Source organism: Amblyraja radiata, chromosome 32 (assembly GCF_010909765.2).
Source record: "Amblyraja radiata isolate CabotCenter1 chromosome 32, sAmbRad1.1.pri, whole genome shotgun sequence".
Taxonomy (NCBI): domain Eukaryota; kingdom Metazoa; phylum Chordata; class Chondrichthyes; order Rajiformes; family Rajidae; genus Amblyraja; species Amblyraja radiata.
Window position 1 is genome coordinate 1,158,423 of NC_045987.1, and position 18,009 is coordinate 1,176,431.

The 18,009-nt window shown below is 47.5% G+C and overlaps 2 protein-coding genes across 4 annotated transcripts in view; one reads left to right on the forward strand and one right to left on the reverse strand.

The window, feature by feature from the left end:
• lrsam1 (leucine rich repeat and sterile alpha motif containing 1) overlaps nucleotides 1-12,386 on the reverse strand; it is a 38,161-nt gene extending 25,775 nt beyond the window's left edge. For 2 of the 3 annotated variants that reach the window (XM_033049176.1, XM_033049174.1), the window contains exons 1-6: nucleotides 12,147-12,386; nucleotides 7,521-7,577; nucleotides 6,436-6,480; nucleotides 4,647-4,724; nucleotides 913-981; nucleotides 188-272 (exon numbers count right to left, since the gene is read on the reverse strand). In XM_033049176.1, the coding sequence (XP_032905067.1) occupies nucleotides 188-272; nucleotides 913-981; nucleotides 4,647-4,724; nucleotides 6,436-6,480; nucleotides 7,521-7,577; nucleotides 12,147-12,218 (406 nt within the window). In that variant the 5' untranslated portion in view covers nucleotides 12,219-12,386. The remainder of the gene's footprint in view (nucleotides 1-187; nucleotides 273-912; nucleotides 982-4,646; nucleotides 4,725-6,435; nucleotides 6,481-7,520; nucleotides 7,578-12,146) is intronic. The other variant, XM_033049175.1, reaches the window with a different exon arrangement.
• A 1,631-nt stretch (nucleotides 12,387-14,017) lies between these two features.
• rpl12 (ribosomal protein L12) lies at nucleotides 14,018-17,738 on the forward strand. The gene is made up of 7 exons (XM_033048690.1): nucleotides 14,018-14,175; nucleotides 15,178-15,251; nucleotides 15,350-15,448; nucleotides 16,078-16,159; nucleotides 17,290-17,376; nucleotides 17,474-17,586; nucleotides 17,669-17,738. Exons 1-7 carry the CDS (start codon nucleotides 14,139-14,141, stop codon nucleotides 17,672-17,674), a joined length of 498 nt encoding a protein of 165 aa, XP_032904581.1. The 5' UTR covers nucleotides 14,018-14,138; the 3' UTR covers nucleotides 17,675-17,738.
• The last annotated feature ends 271 nt before the right edge of the window (nucleotides 17,739-18,009 follow it).

Consider the following 18,009-nt stretch of genomic DNA (forward strand, 5'->3'; position numbering starts at 1 on the left):
CTCAGGAGTGTGGCTAGATGAGAGCTTTGAACTGAGCCGTCTCCACAGAACACACAATGTAAAGTCAGGCTGGTACACAAAATTGCTGGGGAAACTCAGCGGGTGCAGCAGCATCTATGGAGCGAAGGAAATAGGCGACGTTTCGGGCCGAAACCCTTCTTCAGACTGTAAAGTCAGGCTCTGTTACCTTTTAGATTTAACGTCTGGAGCTGAGCCAAGGTCGTTAGCGAGCTAGGGACAGATTTCAAGTCATTCTGCTCCACGTTGAGCACCTGGAATATTATAAAAGTTAGTGGATAAAGAACAAGGCAGGCGGGCCCAGCAAACAATCAACAACTCTAGGCAGGGGAAACAAAACCTGGGGAGGTTTGCATGGAGTTATGAGAAAATGTCGTCAAGCTTGAAAGGGTACAGAGAAGATTTACAACCATGTTGCCAGGACTAGAGGGGGTCTGAGCTATAGGGAGAGGTTGAGCAGGCTGAGACTCTACTCCATGGAGCTCAAGAAACGAGTCTAAGATCACGAGAGGAATAGATTGGGTAGATGCACAATGCAATGAGTCTCTTGTCCTGAGTAGGGGAATCAAGGACCAGGATACGTAGGTTTAAGGTTAAGGGGGAAAGTTTTAATAAGTGGTGGGTGTATGGAATGAGCTGCCAGAGGAGGTAGTTGAGGCAGGGACTATCCCAACATTTAAGAAGGAATTAGGACAGGTACATGGATAGGACAGGTTTAGAGGGATATATATGGGCCAAACGCAGGCAGGTGGGACTAGTGTAGATGGGGCATGTTGGCCAGTGTGGGCAGGTTGGGCCGAAAGACCCGCTTCCACATTCTATGACTCTAATGTCTCAGTGTTGTGTGCTGTTGGGTCTTAAACCTTCAAGAAGTTTGAAGAAATTGATTGTTACCTGAAGGGCTGAGAGCTGCCCCATGTCCTCAGGCAGTGAGGAGAGCTGGTTGTCATGGAGATCCAGAATCTGAGAGCAAGAAGAACAGAGCGTAGAAGATGCCACCAAGCCCCGCCATACCAAACACAATCGATACGATAAAACCGCATTAGACAAAAGTGCCGGAGAAACTCGGCGGGTGCAGCAGCATCTATGGAGCGAAGGAAATAGGCAACGTTTTGGGCCGAAACCCTGAAGGAAATAGGCAACGTTTCGGGCCGAAACCCTTTCGGGTTTCGTCCCGAAACGTTGCCTATTTCCTTCGCTCCATAGATGCTGCTGCACCCGCTGAGTTTCTCCAGCACTTTGGTGTACCTTCGATTTTCCAGCATCTGCAGTTCCTTCTTAAACGATAAAACTGTAGTCATCCCCGGAGGGAAATTGTTCTGCCGGCAGTCACAAGACACAAGGTCCACGAAAACTTACAGTTAAAAGTGAAAACAAAAAGAAAAAGGCAAGCGACTGTTGTCTGGCTGTCGTGTGCACAGCGCCTTCACCGGAACGAACAAATGAACAAACGAACGCAGACTTATCTTTTGGACAGAGTGTGTCCCCCACACTGGGCCCCCCCATGCCGGGCCCGCCATTGTTCTTCACGGTTGACCCCCAACACAAGAGCCATGTACAGCACAGAGCCCTGCGGTCACATCAACAGCGACCTCTTGCTCCCCACCTCAGGCAACCCCACTCACACCAACAAAAACAACAATCTTTGATGGGCTCCAAAACAAAAGCACGCAGAATTTCTGAACTGAAAATAACTTAACCAATGTTTGGTTCCTTGGAGGTTTAGGACTCTCTAGCAAGGAGTATACTGCCCAGACCGAGCTCCTGAGATGGATGGCTTCTTTAATCTGTTCACTGCCAAATTTATTTTCACTATTGGCCATGACCAGAGTATACTCAGGGGTGACATTGAACAGGTTAAACTCCGTACGGTGTCAGCAAGTCAACACAATGTTGTTCCAGGGATGTAATCTAATGATAAAGAAGGAATGGTGATACATGCCATTCCCTACAGCCGACAGCCATTAGGCTAATAACCACAAACTCAAATAACAAACCTGATCTACATAGACTATTAATGTTATTGCACTATTATTATTTGCTTGTTTTTTATGTGTACTTATGCGTGTGTGTGTGTGTGCGTGTGTGTGCATGCGTGTGTGTGTGTGCATGCGTGTGTGTGTGTGCATGTGCGCTTGCGTGTGTATGAGTCTATACGTATGCGTGTGTGCGAGCGCGTGCGTACGTATGCGTGTGTGCGTACGTATGCGTGTGTGTGCGTGCGCGCGTGTGCGTACGTGTGTGTGTGTATGTGTGCGTGCGTGCGTACGTACGTATGCGTGTGTGCGTACGTATGCGTGTGTGTATGTGCGTGCGTGCGTATGCGTGTGCGTGCGTACGTATGCATGTGTGCGTACACACACTGAACTTTTTCACTCATCTGCTATACTGTTTAGAGCACTGTGTTTACATATTGTGTTGTGCTGCTACAAGTAAGAATGTGATTGTTCTATCTGTCGACAATAAAGCCCTTGACTCTTGACGTGCCAATGTCACAAGTACATGCATCTTGGGAATGGAAGGAAGAAGTCCCGCTGTTCCCGTGACTCTCGATGGGAAATGCTGCAGTGTAGCAAGGAGCAAAATTCATCAAAATATATAAATCAGAGACAGAGTGACCAATCGTACAAGGCCCTCTCTGTGAATCTCACTTATTGTTTATGCAGTCGAGGGAATCAAGAGTCAATAAAGCATTTTATTGTCATATGTCCCAGATAGAACAATGAAATTCGTACTTGCAGCAGCACAACAGAATTAGACGGGAAGTACAAAATTAGGACCACACCTACGCTGAACAATAATCATCTTCTAATAAAATAATACCATTACAGTCACTGAATTTCCAATATTTACATATCATAAGACCAGAAGACATAGGAGCAGAATTAGGCCATTCAGCCCATCCAGTCTACTCCGCCATTCAATCATAGCTGATCTATTTTTCCCTCTCAACACCATTCTCCTGGCTTTCTCCCCATAACCTTTGACGACCTTCCTAATCATATAACATATAACATATAACATATAACAATTACAGCACGGAAACAGGCCATCTCGACCCCTCTAGTCCGTGCCGAACACATAATCTCCCCTAGTCCCATATACCTGCGCTCAGACCATAACCCTCCATTCCTTTCCCATCCATATAACTATCCAATTTATTTTTAAATGATAAAAACGAACCTGCCTCCACCACCTTCACTGGAAGCTCATTCCACACAGCTACCACTCTCTGAGTAAAGAAGTTCCCCCTCATGTTACCCCTAAACTTCAGTCCCTTAATTCTCAAGTCATGTCCCCTTGTTTGAATCTTCCCTACTCTCAGTGGGAAAAGCTTTTCCACGTCAACTCTGTCTATCCCTCTCATCATTTTAAAAACCTCTATCAAGTCCCCCCTTAACCTTCTGCGCTCCAAAGAATAAAGCCCTAACTTGTTCAACCTTTCTCTGTAACTTAGTTGCTGAAACCCAGGCAACATTCTAGTAAATCTCCTCTGTACTCTCTCTATTTTGTTGACATCCTTCCTATAATTAGGCGACCAAAATTGTACACCATACTCCAGAATTGGCCTCACCAATGCCTTGTACAATTTTAACATTACATCCCAACTTCTATACTCAATGCTCTGATTTATAAAGGCCAGCACACCAAAAGCTTTCCTTACCACCCTATCTACATGAGATTCCACTTTCATGGAACTGTGCACAGTTATTCCCAGATCCCTCTGTTCACCTACATTCTTCAGTTCCTATCATTTCGGGAGGGAGAGGGAGTTAAACGCACACCGTATGTGCAGAGTCAGAGAGAAACATGCAAGTAGTTCTGTGCAGGAAGGATCTGCAGATGCTGGTGTAAACCAAAGATAGAGACAAAAGATGGAGTAACTCAGTGGGTCAGGCAGCATCTCTGGAGAAAGGGAATAGATCATGATGGGCCAAATGGCCTACTTCTGCTCCTATCACTTATGACCTTATGAGACCCTTCTACAGACTGGGAGAGGTTGGGCAGCCCCCATTCCCTCCCTCCTACTCCTCTCGTAGAAACATTTTTTTTCTTTAGACTTTTTTTTTGTAAAAGTTTTTTTTCTTTCAATTTTCAAAGTAACTTTGAAGTAGTTCTCCCCTCCTGATCATCCTAAACAATTAGGCCAGCGTAATATAAATAGTCTTCTCTAATTCATCAATCATGTTATATCCATTCAAGGCAGGGAGACTTTATATAGCAGAACTATGTGCATACATAAAAAGCTGGAGTAACTTAGCGGGACATGCAGCATCTGTGGAGGGAAGGAATGGGTGACGTTTCTGGTCAAGACCCTTCTTCAGACTGAGAATGAAAAGGGGAACAACAGATATAGAAGGTACATACAATCAATGAATGAAAGATATGCAACAAGTAACGAGGTGGAGCCCACAATGTCCAGTGTTGGCTGTGGGAGAGGTGATAACGAGTTATCTGGACAGTGAAACAAAGCAGGACGACTGTGAAACTAGTACGATGACTCGGGTGGGGGAGGGATGGAGAGAGGAGATGCCAGGGTTATGTGAAGTCAGTTTTCTGGTCACCAGTTATTAGCATGAACATAATCCAGGAGCAGCCTAATACCAGACTGTGGCCTTGCAATTTACCTTCAGCATCGACAGGTCCTGGATGTTACACGACCTGGGCTGTAGTGTTGTCAAGTGATTGGAGTGAACGATTAAAACCTGGAAAGCAAACAGAGCTCCTATATGACATGCTTTAGTTTAGTTTATTGTCACGTGTACCGAGGCTGGATAGACTTGGCTTATACTCGCTAGAATTTAGGAGATTGAGAGGGGATCTTATAGAAACGTACAAAATTCTTATGGGGTTGGACAGGCTAGATGCAGGAATATTGTTCCCGATGTTGGGGAAATCCAGGACAAGGGGTCACAGCTTAAGGATAAGGGGGAAATCCTTTAGGACCGAGATGAGAAGAAACTTTTTCACACAGAGAGTGGTGAATCTCTGGAACTCTCTGCCACAGAGGGTAGTTGAGGCCAGTTCATTGGCTATGTTTAAGAGGGAGTTAGATGTGGCCCTTGTGGCTAAAGGGATCAGGGGTATGGAGAGAAGGCAGGTACGGGATACTGAGTTGGATGATCAGCCATGATCATATTGAATGGCGGTGCAGGCTCGAAGGGCCGAATGGCCTACTCCTGCACCTATTTTCTATGTATCTATGTATGTATGTACAGAGAAAAGCTTCTTTTGTTGCCTGCTATCCAGTCAGTGGGAAAACTATATATGATTACAATTGAGCCGTCCACAGTGTACAGATACATGATAAAGGGAATACTGTTAGTGCAAGGTAAAGTCTGATTAAAGATAGTCCGAGGGTCTCCAATGAGGTGGGTGGCAGCTCAGGACCGCTTTCTAGCTGTTGAGAGGACGGTTCAGTTGCTTGATAACAGCTGGGGACTTATATCAACACAAGCTTGATAATTATTCTATAAATGATGCATGAAGGAGACAAACAAGGAGGTGAAATGGAATTAAAACATTAACAGCTCATGCAGTTTTCCATCGCTGCTGAAAGATTGTAAACAGTACGACCATGATTCAAATCGCAGTTTCTCACAAAATAGAAATCCAGCTATTGGTTGGAGAATTGGAAGTCTCTACTTAAGTTCATAAGTGATAGGAGCAAAATTAGGCCATTCAGCCCATCAAGTCTATTCTGCCATTCAATCATGGCTGATCTATCTCTCCCCCCTAACCCCATTCTCCTGCCTTCTCCCCATAACCCCTGACACCCGTACTAATCAAGGATCTATCTATCTATCTCTCTCTGCCTTAAGAATATCCATTGACTTGGACTCCACAGCCCTCTGTGGCAATGAATTCTACAGATTCACCATCCTCTGACTAAAGATATTCCTCCTCATCTCCTTCCTAATGGAAAGTACTTTAATTCTGAGGCTGTGACCTCTGGTCCTAGACTTTTCTACTGCTCGCTGGAAGCTCAAGTACATCATGGCTTCATTCTGCATGTATAGTTGCAGGCCGGGTACAGCAGTGGCCAATCACGGCTGGTCTGCTGATCTATGGTCAACAGCTTCTAGCCCAGTAGTCAACAGTGCGTGTGCGTGCGTGTGTGTCTATGGTGCTGTATGTAGGGAGTTTGTACGTTCTCCCTGTGACCGTGTGGGTTTCCTCCCACACTCCAAAGATGTACAGGTTTGCAGTTAATTGGCTGGGGTAAAATTGTAAATTGTCCCTGCTGTGTAGGATGGTGCTAGCGTAAGGGGTGATTGCTGGTCGGAGTGGACCCGGTGGGCCAAAGAGACTGTTACCGAGCAGAGTGTGGGAGAGCATGGCCACCTGAGCAGGGTCAGAGCAACATCATCAGAGGCAGGGGGTGGGGAACAGCAAGTCCCCACAGTAAACTCTTACCTTCTTCTGCAAGACTCTGCACATGGAAAATACACCGACTGGTATCTGGGGAAAGATTGAAAAATAAAGAGGATCACTGCAGAATCCCACTGAGAACATTCATTCAGATGTAGATCAGGCACATCCACTTGTACACAGTCACAACCTACTGGCAGGCCAGGCCAGGACCAAGGCTGGAGATCTCCTGTGACTGTAGAATCAGATATAGCTGATGCTCCACAAGCAACAGTGTAGATAAACCACATTCACATTCACCTACAGTGCCCTCCATAATGTTTGGGACAAAGACCCATCATTTATTTATTTGCCTCTGTACTCCACAATTTGAGATTTGTAATAGAAAAAAATACATGTGGTTAAACTGCACATTGTCAGATTTTATTAAAGGCCATTTTTATACATTTTGGTTTCATTATGTGGAAATTACAGCTGTGTTTATACACAGCCCCCCCCCACCCCCCCCCCATTTCAGGGCACCATAATGTTTGGGACACATGGCTTCACAGGTGTTTGTAATTGCTCAGGTGTGTTTAATTGCCTCCTTAATGCAGGTATAAGGGAACTCAGCACCCAGTCTTTCCATCACCTTTGGAAACTTTTATTGCTGTTTAACAACACGAGGACCAAAGTTGTGCCAATGAAAGTCACAGAACTAGTAGTTGCATCCATCCACTAGGCCTGTATTCGCTGGCGTTTAGAAGAATGAGGGGGGATCTCATTGAAACATATAGAATAGTGAAAGGCTTGGACAGAGTGGATGTGGAGAGGACAAGGACCAGAGGTCACAGCCTCAAAATGAATGGACGTTCTTTTACGTAGGAAATGAGGAGAAATTTCTTTAGTCAGAGGGTGGTGAATCTGTGGAATTATTTGCCACAGAAGGCTGTGGAGGCCAAGTCAGTAGCTAGTTTTAAGGCATAAATAGATAGATTCTTGATTAGTATGGGTGTCAGAGGTTATGGGGAGAAGGCAGGAGAATTAGGTTAGGAGGGAGAGCCATGGTTGAATGGTGGAGTTGACTTGATGGGCCGAATGGCCTAATTCTATTGCTTATGATGTTCTAAGGGCCTATTATCACAGCTTACCTCAGGCAGTTCACACTTTGAGATGTCCAGGATGTCATCTGCACCAGCTTCACGGGCCTGTCCAAAACGAGAGGAGAGGGTCACATGTTGAGCCTGTTCAACATTTGACTATCAAACACAAGAGCACTCAGCAAAAAAATAGATCCTCAAACTTTGGTTACTTAGCAGCGAGGGAGGGGACTGTGAGAAGGAAGGAATGGATATGGGGGGGGGGGTGGGGAGACAGGGGATGAGGGGGCTAAAAAGGAGGGGTGGAAGAGTGAGACAGAGGGACCAATTTTGTTCCCGTTACCAAGTATACAAAGGGAAATTGAGGGGTCAGGGGAAAAAAGAGCGGAGATACACCAAGGCAGAGGTAGTGGACAGAGGAAAACAAATGCAGACATATCCAGGGCCCAGGATAAGGGAGACAGAGGCTGACAAAGAGAACGGGAGACACTGCAGCAACATGGACAGAGAAAGAAAGAGGATGTGAGCAAAAGAGATAGAAGAGAAGAAAAGAGACTAAGGTGGAGATTGGAAGACGAGGGGGAGGAGGAGTCAGCTGGGTGAAGATAGTAGAGATGCTACGGGTTGAACAGAACGTGTGAAGACAGGGTGGAGCGTTTAAAAAGCAGCTTCTGGTCTGCCCTCCTTGAGGGGGGGGGGGGGGCAAGAAAGCGGGAACACAGCTGGAAGGAAGGAAGAAGGAGTTGGAGCATGGATCAGTGGGGTGGGACAAGAGTGGTAAAAAGGAGAAAGGAGGAAGCATGGACAGTAGGGTGGGAAGGGGAACAAGAACAAACAAGTCATGGTTCTCAAAAGGGTTCTCAAAAGGGAAGGAAGTGAAAGAATAGGAAAATGAGTGGTGCAGTGGTAGAGTTGCTGCCTCACCGCGCCACACAGCTCACACGTTCGATCAGAATCTTTGCTCTGAATCCTCATTTCCTCATTCCGGACACTGATTCCAAGCAGTCCTGTCCAGTCCACCATTCCCGAACCACACATCAGCAGTTCAACTGGCCGAGCTCCAATCTGTACATGTTATTCCCACATACCTTTGTTTTTTTTCCCACACTGCCTTCTACTTACTGAACTGCATCTCCTAAAATTAACCCAGTCCACTTTCACGCCCTCTTTTGCTTTGCTACTGATTGAAATACATAACGATAAGAAATTGAAGTATGCCACTTGACCATTTGACCTTGCTCTGCCTTGAAGCGAGACCATGTTTGATCATCTACCTTAGCACCGTGTTCCTGCCCCATCCCCTTAGTCCTTGATTCCTCTAAAAAACAGGAAATCACAGCCCATTAGGATAGAGAATCCCAAAGATTCCACTCTTTGACCGATAGAAATTCTCAGCTAGGTCTCCATTTTCGCACAGAGAGTTGCGAGTCTGTGGAATTCTCTGCCTCAGAGGGCGGTGGAGGCCGGTTCTCTGGATACTTTCGAGAGCTAGATAGGGCTCTTAAAGATAGCGGAGTCAGGGGATATGGGGAGAAGGCAGGAACGGGTTACTGATTGTGGATGATCAGCCATGATCACATTGAATGGCGGAGCTGGCTCGAAGGGCCGAATGGCCTCCTCCTGCACCTATTGTCTGTTGTATATTGGCATGTCCATTATTTATAGACCATGACTCCTCGTATTGGTTTCCTGTGTCTACTCTGCCCAACCTTCTAAGGGTGAGGTCATCTCTTATTTTTCTAAACTATAAAGAATGAGGGCCAGCCTATTTAATCTGGCTGTTCACCCCTATTGGGGAAGAGTGGATTAGTTAGGGCATTTTTTTAATGAAAGAGAAGGCTAGTATGTTATTCATTGATGTACATTTATGAATGGGTTACAATTTATGATGGGACGGGTTTGGAAGGAATGTTTCTTCAAAGTTAGTTGGATTCCTTGGTCACTTCTCGTACTGTACATTAATGAGTACAGCAGTAGGAATAAATTAACATATGGTTTAAAAGATGTTGCAATTATCTTAGATAATGGGCACATTGGGAAAAGGTGAGGCCTGGTTTAGACAGACAGCTTGCATCCCAAGGGGAACGGGACAAATATTATTGTGGAGATGTTTACTGGTGGTGTTGTAGAGAGTATAAACTAGGTGGGGAGGTGGAAGGGCACTGCACAGGAGAGATCAACAAATGCGGTTTAGTTTAGAGATACAGCGAGGAAACAGGCCCTTCGGCCCACCGAGTCCGTGCTGACCAGCGTTCCCCATACACTAACTCTGTCCTACACACCAGGGACAATTTACAATTTAGCCAATTAGCCTACAAACCAGTTCTGACGAATCTTATAAAATTTTTCGAGGATGTAACTAGTAGAGTGGATAAGGGAGAACCAGTGGATGTGTTATATCTGGACTTTCAGAAGGCTTTCGACAAGGTCCCACATAAGAGATTAGTATACAAACTTAAAGCACACGGTATTGGGGGTTCAGTATTGATGTGGATAGAGAACTGACTGGCAGACAGGAAGCAAAGAGTAGGAGTAAACGGGTCCTTTTCACAATGGCAGGCAGTGACTAGTGGGGTACCGCAAGGCTCAGTTCTGGGACCCCAGCTATTTACGATATATATTAATGATTTGGACGAGGGAATTGAATGCAACATCTCCAAGTTTGCGGATGACACGAAGCTGGGGGGCAGTGTTAGCTGTGAGGAGAATGCTAGGAGGCTACAAGGTGACTTGGATAGGCTGGGTGAGTGGGCAAATGCATGGCAGATGCAGTATAATGTGGATAAATGTGAGGTTATCCACTTTGGTGGCAAAAACAGGAAAGTAGATTATTATCTGAATGGTGGCCGATTAGGAAAGGGGGAGATGCAACGAGACCTGGGTGTCATTGTACACCAGTCATTAAAAGTAGGCATGCAGGTGCAGCAGGCAGTGAAGAAGGCGAATGGTATGTTAGCATTCATTGCAAAAGGATTTGAGTATAGGAGCAGGGAGGTTCTACTGCAGTTGTACAGGGTCTTGGTGAGACCACACTTGGAGTATTGCGTACAGTTTTGGTCTCCTAATCTGAGGAAAGACATTCTTGCCATAGAGGGAGTACAGAGAAGGTTCACCAGACTGATTCTTGGGATGTCAGGACTTTCATATGAAGAAAGACTGGATAGAATCGGTTTGTACTCGCTAGAATTTAGAAGATTGAGGGGGGATCTTATAGAAACTTACAAAATTCTTAAGGGGTTGGACAGGCTAGATGCAGGAAGATTGTTCCCGATGTTGGGGAAGTCCAGAACAAGGGGTCACAGTTTAAGGATAAGGAGGAAATCTTTTAGGACCGAGATGAGGAAAACCTTTTTCACACAGAGAGTGGTGAATCTCTGGAATTCTCTCCCGCAGAAGGTAGTTGAGGCCAGTTCATTGGCTATATTTAAGAGGGAGTTAGATGTGGCCCTTGTGGCTAAAGGGATCAGGGGTATGGAGAGAAGGCAGGTACAGGATACTGAGTTGGATGATCAGCCATGATCATATTGAATGGCGGTGCAGGTTCGAAGGGCTGAATGGCCTACTCCTGCACCTATTTTCTATGTTTCTATGTCTTTGGAATGTGGAGGAAACCGGAGATCCCGGAGAAAGCCCACACAGGTCACAGGGAGAACATGCAAATCCATACAGACAGCACCCATCGTCGGGATCGAACCCGGATCTCTGGCGCTGTAAGGCGGAACACTACCTCTGTGCCAAATGGTTTGGATGGAGGAACAAGAAAGGGCAATCTGGATTTCATGTGACAGGAACAGAATTAGGCCAGTCGGCCCATCAAGTCTACTCCACATTTGTGGGAGTGTGAGAGAGATAGAAGAATGTGAGCCAATGTCTGAGCAAAGTTACCTAGCAATTATAACCAGTGGGAGGCTAACAGGACAAAGGATATAGAGAATCCTTGAAAAGGTTGACTACAGTTAGACCAGGTTAGGTGAGAGCAAATCCTGGAGTATTATGTCCACTTCGTGAGAAAAGGATATACCTAAGGACTGCTTCATCGATCATGGGGTGGGGATCGGTATTGTGAGGTTAACACCAAACCGTTCACCGACTGTTGTCAGGAACGTTCAAGAGATTTGATCATTAAACGTTAGACAGACACAAAAAGCTGTAGTAACTCAGTCGGACAGGCAACATCTCTGGAGAGAAGGAATGGGAGACCCTTCTTCAGACTGAAGAAGTCTGTCCCGCTGAGTTACTCCAGCATTTTGTGTCTGCCTTCGATTTAAACCAGCATCTGTAGATCTTTCCTAAACATGATAAGGGAATAACGTTTAACGTCTGTCTTCGGTTTAAAGCCACATCTGCAGTTCATTTCTACAACATTGATCATTAAACGTTGGCGTCTTGGGGAGGGGAAAGGAGAGTAAACTTGAACAGCAAACTGAAACTGGTCCAATGGAAGGGAATCATTGGAAAGGCAAACTGATGTGGAGAGAGCCGGAGCAGCGGACACCGCCCACCCTCTCCCTCTGCCCCAGCCCGACCCCCCTCACCCTCACCCCGACCCCCCTCACCCCGACCCCCCTTCACCCTGACCCCCTTCACCCCCCTCACCCTCACCCCCTGTCCCGACCCTCCACACCGCCCTGCCTCTCCCGGGTGGGCCGGGGCCGGGGCCGGGTCCGTGTCGCTCACCAGGCACATCTGATATTCCAGGCGTTTCCGCGCCTCTTCCTTCTGCTTCTTCTTCCGGGAGAAGAGCATCATGTCGGGGCCCGGGTGGGCCGTGTGGGCCGTGTGTCGGGGCCCGGGTGGGCCGTGTGTCGGGGTCTGGCGAGGGTGGGTGGGCTGCGGACGGACGGACGGCGCGGCCTCTCCCCTCGTCTCCCTCCCGCCTCCCGCCTCGCTCCTCCAGCGCCAACGAGCCGTCACGCGACGACAAGATGCTGCAGACGCTGCAACACCCGAGACACACAGAGCCCTGGAGCCACCCAGTGGGTGATAGAGTGATACATTGTGGAAACAGCAGGCAGCATCTGTGGAGAAGCGGGATCCAGAGATGCTGTCTGGCCCGCTGAGCTACTCCAGCATTTTTGTATCGAGAGGTTTCTTGTGGTGCTCATGGACACACAATGCTGGAGTAACTCAGAGAGAGTCAGACAGCATCTCTGGAGGAGAGGAATATATATATACACACACTTCACTTTGTTCTCGTTTCTTATATTGTTTATAGAGCACTATGTTCATATATTCTGTTGTGCTGCTGCAAGTAAGAATGTCATTGTTCTATCTGGGACACTAAAACATTTGTAGTTTCGGGTCGAGACTCTTCTTCACTGATGAATGCCGCGACCTTCTCTGCCTCACTCAACATGGCTTTCGCGACCTTCTCTGCCTCACTCAACATGGCTGTCGCGACCTTCTCTGCCTCACTTAACAAGGCTGTCGCGACCTTCTCTGCCTCACTCAACATGGCTGTCGCGACCTTCTCTGCCTCACTCAACATGGCTGTCGCGACCTTCTCTGCCTCACTTAACAAGGCTGTCGCGACCTTCTCTGCCTCACTCAACATGGCTGTCGCGACCTTCTCTGCCTCACTCAACATGGCTATCGCGACCTTCTCTGCCTCACTCAACATGGCTGTCGCGACCTTCTCTGCCTCACTCAACATGGCTGCCACGACATTCTCTGGCTCACTCAACATGGCTGGTGTAAGTAGGAAGGAGCTGCTGATGCTGCATTAAACCGAGGATCGACACATAGTGCTGAAGTAACTCAGCGGGTCAGGCAGCCTCTCTGGAGAAAAGGAATAGGTGATGTTTCGGGTCGAGACCCTTCTTCAAGTGTTTAAGAAGGAACTGCAGATGCTGAAAAATCTGAAGAAGGGTTTCACCCCGAAACGTTGCCTATTTCCTTCGCTCCATAGATGCTGCCTCACCCGCTGAGTTTCTCAGGTATTTTTGTCTACCTTCTTCAGAGTTGTGCCTTCTCTGCCTCACTCAACATGGCTGCCACGACCTTCTCTGCCTCACTCAACATGGCTGTCGCGACCTTCTCTGCCTCACTCAACATGGCTGTCGCGACCTTCTCTGCTTCACTCAACATGGCTGCCACGACCTTCTCTGCCTCACTCAACATGGCTGTCGCGACCTTCTCTGCCTCACTCAACATGGCTGCGGCGACCTTCTCTGCCTCATTCAACATGGCTGCCACGACCTTCTCTGCCTCACTCAACATGGCTGCCACGACCTTCTCTGCCTCACTCAACATGGCTGCCACGACCTTCTCTGCCTCACTCAACATGGCTGCTGCGACCTTCTCTGCCTCACTCAACATGGCTGTCGCGACCTTCTCTGCCTCACTCAACATGGCTGTCGCGATCTTCTCTGCCTCACTCAACATGGCTGCTGCGAACTTCTCTGCCTCACTCAACATGGCTGTCGCGATCTTCTCTGCCTCACTCAACATGGCTGTCGCGACCAAAGATCATAGAGGAGCGACCTTCTCTGCCTCACTCAACATGGCCGCCCGGAAACGTGGTGACGCTAGCCCGGGTATATAAGGCGTGAGCGTGGAGCCGCGTCCCTCTTGGCTGTCGGCGGCGACGGTGCAACTCTTCCTCGGTCGTCCCGAAGCCGGGCTCATCCGACACCGTACCCGCCCAAGCTCGAACTCTAGCTCGTCGCCATGCCTCCCAAATTCGACCCCAACGAGATCAAAGTCGGTGAGTGGAGGATGCGGGGCCGGGTCCGGGGTTAGGCCTCAGGCCTGGGCCTCGGGCCGCGTGTTCCCCGGGCGGGAGGGCTGGCGGGCGGGCAGCCGCTCCGAGTGATGCCCGGGGAGCGGGTTGTCATCCCGGGCCCGCAGGTCAATGTTTATAAACCTATTGTTGTAGGAAGATTGCACCAACCACGTGGGAAGCAACGAGACTACATCTGCATTCTTATTGTGTTGAGTTTAAGGGCCGAGCTCCTGTGATGGAGGACGTGTCATGTTGATGTTATTCACCAGGTTGATGGTCTAATGGTGGCTCGGGACTGAGCTGGGGAATTGGGGCTCCTCAGTTGGGATGTTGGCATCTTGAGCAAAACACTCGGTGCTGGAGAAACTCAGCGGGTCAGGCAGCATGTGTGGAAGTGACAGGAGACTTTTCAGGTTGAAAATGCTGCCTGTCCATTCCCTCCACAGATCTGCCTGCCCTGCTGAGTTCCTCCAGCACTTTGTGTTTTGCTCTGTTAGAATGGAGCTGGCAGGCCAGTGTTGGGGCCAGGCAGCATGAATAGATGGTGCTGGGCAAACAGAATCTGGGTGGTCTGTCAATGCATCAAGTCGGTGCTGGCGGGGGCACGACTGCCCACCTTGGCCCTGCAGTACATCTTGTTGGCTGCTTCAGCCCTGAATGTTAGTTGCTCTATTGCTGTGGAGATAATTTCATTTAAATGACTAAATTGAAGCCTTATCACCGCATGTGTAGGAAGGAACTGCTGATGCTGGTTTATACCGCAGATAGACACAAAAGTCCCAATAACTCAGCGGGTCAGGCAGCTTCTCTGGAGAAAAGGAATAGCTGACATTTCGGGTCGTAACTCTTCTTCAGACTCTGCTTGCTGCATGTAGGGTTGCTTGTTAGAATGAAAGATGTACGATTGCCACCCAGTCTAGGTGCAGCAGAGGAATACCAGGCTGTGATGTGTGGTGTAAAATGTGTCTGTCTTTGTCTCCACAGTGTACCTCAGATGTACTGGAGGTGAAGTGGGTGCCACGTCAGCTCTGGCTCCAAAGATCGGCCCACTGGGTCTGGTGAGTCTCTACACACCTGCCCTTCAAGTACAGCTCTCATGTAATTCTGTGGCTTCTTTCATCAAACTCTTTGTCTTTCTCCTTCTGCTCCTGTGTAGTCTCCCAAGAAAGTGGGTGATGACATTGCCAAGGCTACCGGTGACTGGAAGGGTCTTCGTATCACCATCCAGCTGACTATTCAGAATCGACAGGCCCAGGTAAAGATAGGTACAGCTTTATAAAAAGATTGGAGTTTTTGGTTAACTGCAGGAAAAAATAAATACAATTTATTAGTGGGCGGCACGGTGGTACAGCGGTAGATGCTGCCACACAGCGCCAGAGACCCGGGGTCGATCCTGATTACGGATGTTGTCTGTACAGTTTGTGTGTTCTCCCCGTGACCCACGTGGGTTTCCTCCCACACTCCAAAGACGTACAGGTTTGTAGGTTAATTGGCTTGGTATAAATGTAAATTGTCCCTAGTGTGTGTAGGAAGGTGTTCGTGTGCCGGGATCGCTGGTTGGTGCGGACCCGGTGGGTCGAAGGCCCTGTTTCAACACTGTATCTAAACTAGATCAATGCCCTGGGATCACAGGTGTTATGGATGTTCAGAACAATGGGTTAGCTCGTTCATCATTGATGCATTCCCAACTGGGGGGGACACGGGTCTCGTTTGCTGCTAAACCAGGCTAGTGTCAATCATTGATACATTGGGCACAGCTAATCAGTGGTTTTAAAAGCAGTTCGACAATATGTGCTGTGTTCTATTGTAGCAGGTGATTTTTCAGGGTATGTTTTGTTGTCTTCTCTTGTGTGTCTGGTACTGACAGCTGTCTCTCATTCACAGATTCAGGTTGTCCCATCAGCTTCTGCCCTCATCATCAAAGCCCTGAAGGAACCACCCAGGGACAGAAAGAAGCAAAAAAATAGTAAGTGTTGGTATGAAGTGAGGGAACTTCAGCCACTCTAAACTTTCCAGCTGGAGTGGTGGGTGTTCATTTGATTTTAGGCACAAAGCGCTGGAGTAAGTCAGCAGGTCAGGCAGCATCTCTGGAGCAAAAGCATGGGTGACGTTTTTGGGTTTAGACCCTTCTTCAGACTTCATTTGATTTTATTTCCATTTAGAGAAAAATGGGTTGTGTGAAATTCCTCCTATCCTCAGAGTGATTTACTGTGGATTGGAATGCAAGAGGATTGGACCTACAGCTCGTATGCATGTTATGAATGGAAATGTCATGATTTGCCTGCAATACAACCAAGCCCAAATAGTCTTCATGACCCGAATCATAGAGGATATCTTCCAATCCAGTTATGTGGGTTGTTAGAATGTGGACCTTCCACTGTTGGTGCAGAACTTCTGTATGATCCCAATGCATCAGGGTTTCGTCAGCGTGAGATTCCCAGGGGTTGGTGGGAGCGTGGATTTCATCAGAAGATGACGAATGAAGATGAGTTCTGAGCATGTCTTTGAATCTTTTCTTCTAGAAGTCTTAATTTCTTCCCACGTGGGAGCATGGAATAGAGCCTATTTCAGTGTCTAATGCTGAGTGTGTGAATGATGTTTCTGTCCAATGGAAGTGATTGCGAATAAACGGTCTCCATGTTGGTGCATCTGCAATGTCTTGAGACACATACTGCAGGTAATCCAGATCTCAGCAGCATATGGGAGAGCAGGCTCACATTTTGCCCAGTGGGTGAGTGCAGTGTCTATTCTGAGGCCTTGTTCTTCACATCCTTGGTTGTTGCGGCGTATTGAGGGTGATGCTGAATTTCCCGTCAATGGTCGCCTCCGCTGAAAGTGTGGGAAGTGGTGTGTGTAAGGGGGGCAGTGCATTGCAGCTTGCTTGAAAAAACACTTGCTGGTTAGAGATAGTAGCTCTATAGTAGAGCTGTAGCCATTGATTTTGAATTGGGCATGTGGTTGTGGAATGGATGGCCATGCAGTTCATTTTTCAATTCAATCAGTTAGGCTTCTGGATATATCTGTTGGTGATGCATGTGTCTTAGGTTATGAAGGACAGTCTGTTCAATTTACTGATGCTGCTCCATTTTTCTCCAGTTAAACACACTGGCAGCGTCACCTTCGATGAGGTGCTTAGTATTGCCCGACAGATGAGGCATCGTTCTCTCGCCAGAGAGCTTTCAGGTGGGTAATCCTTGCAGTGCAGCAGCTTGGTGTCTGCTATTTACTTGTGCCAAGTCTCTAAAATTGTATTGAGGACTTTATTCTTGAATTATTGCAGGAACTATAAAGGAAATCCTTGGAACTGCTCAGTCCATTGGCTGCAACATTGACGGCAAACATCCTCACAGTGTCATTGAAGAGATCAATGATGGCCGTGTCGAGTGTCCTACTGTGAGTGTTGCCATTACTGTGTATTGCACTAACCTTCCATGCATTGTCTACAGTCACTCATATTTCACTTTATTTTCAACAGGAATGAAGAGGAAATGCCGGAAACCAAACTTCCAACAACTTGTAATAAAATAACAACATGTTGATATAAAGTCTGATTTCTGTCGTTTTTCTTCCTTGGGTGTCTACGCTGTTAAACACTTCCCATATCTGATGTTGGGCTAATAGCTGGAGTGTTTCTCCTCAAATAATTTAGAGGGAACAGGGTTCCTCAGAAACCAAAACAGTGTCTGATTGCAGAGCCACAGAAGTTGGGCAGATCCTCAATGAGTATTTCTCCTCTCTTTACTGTGGGGAAAGGCGTGAAGACTGGGGAACTTAATGAACATCCCTCAAGGACGTTGGTATTATGGTCAAGGAACT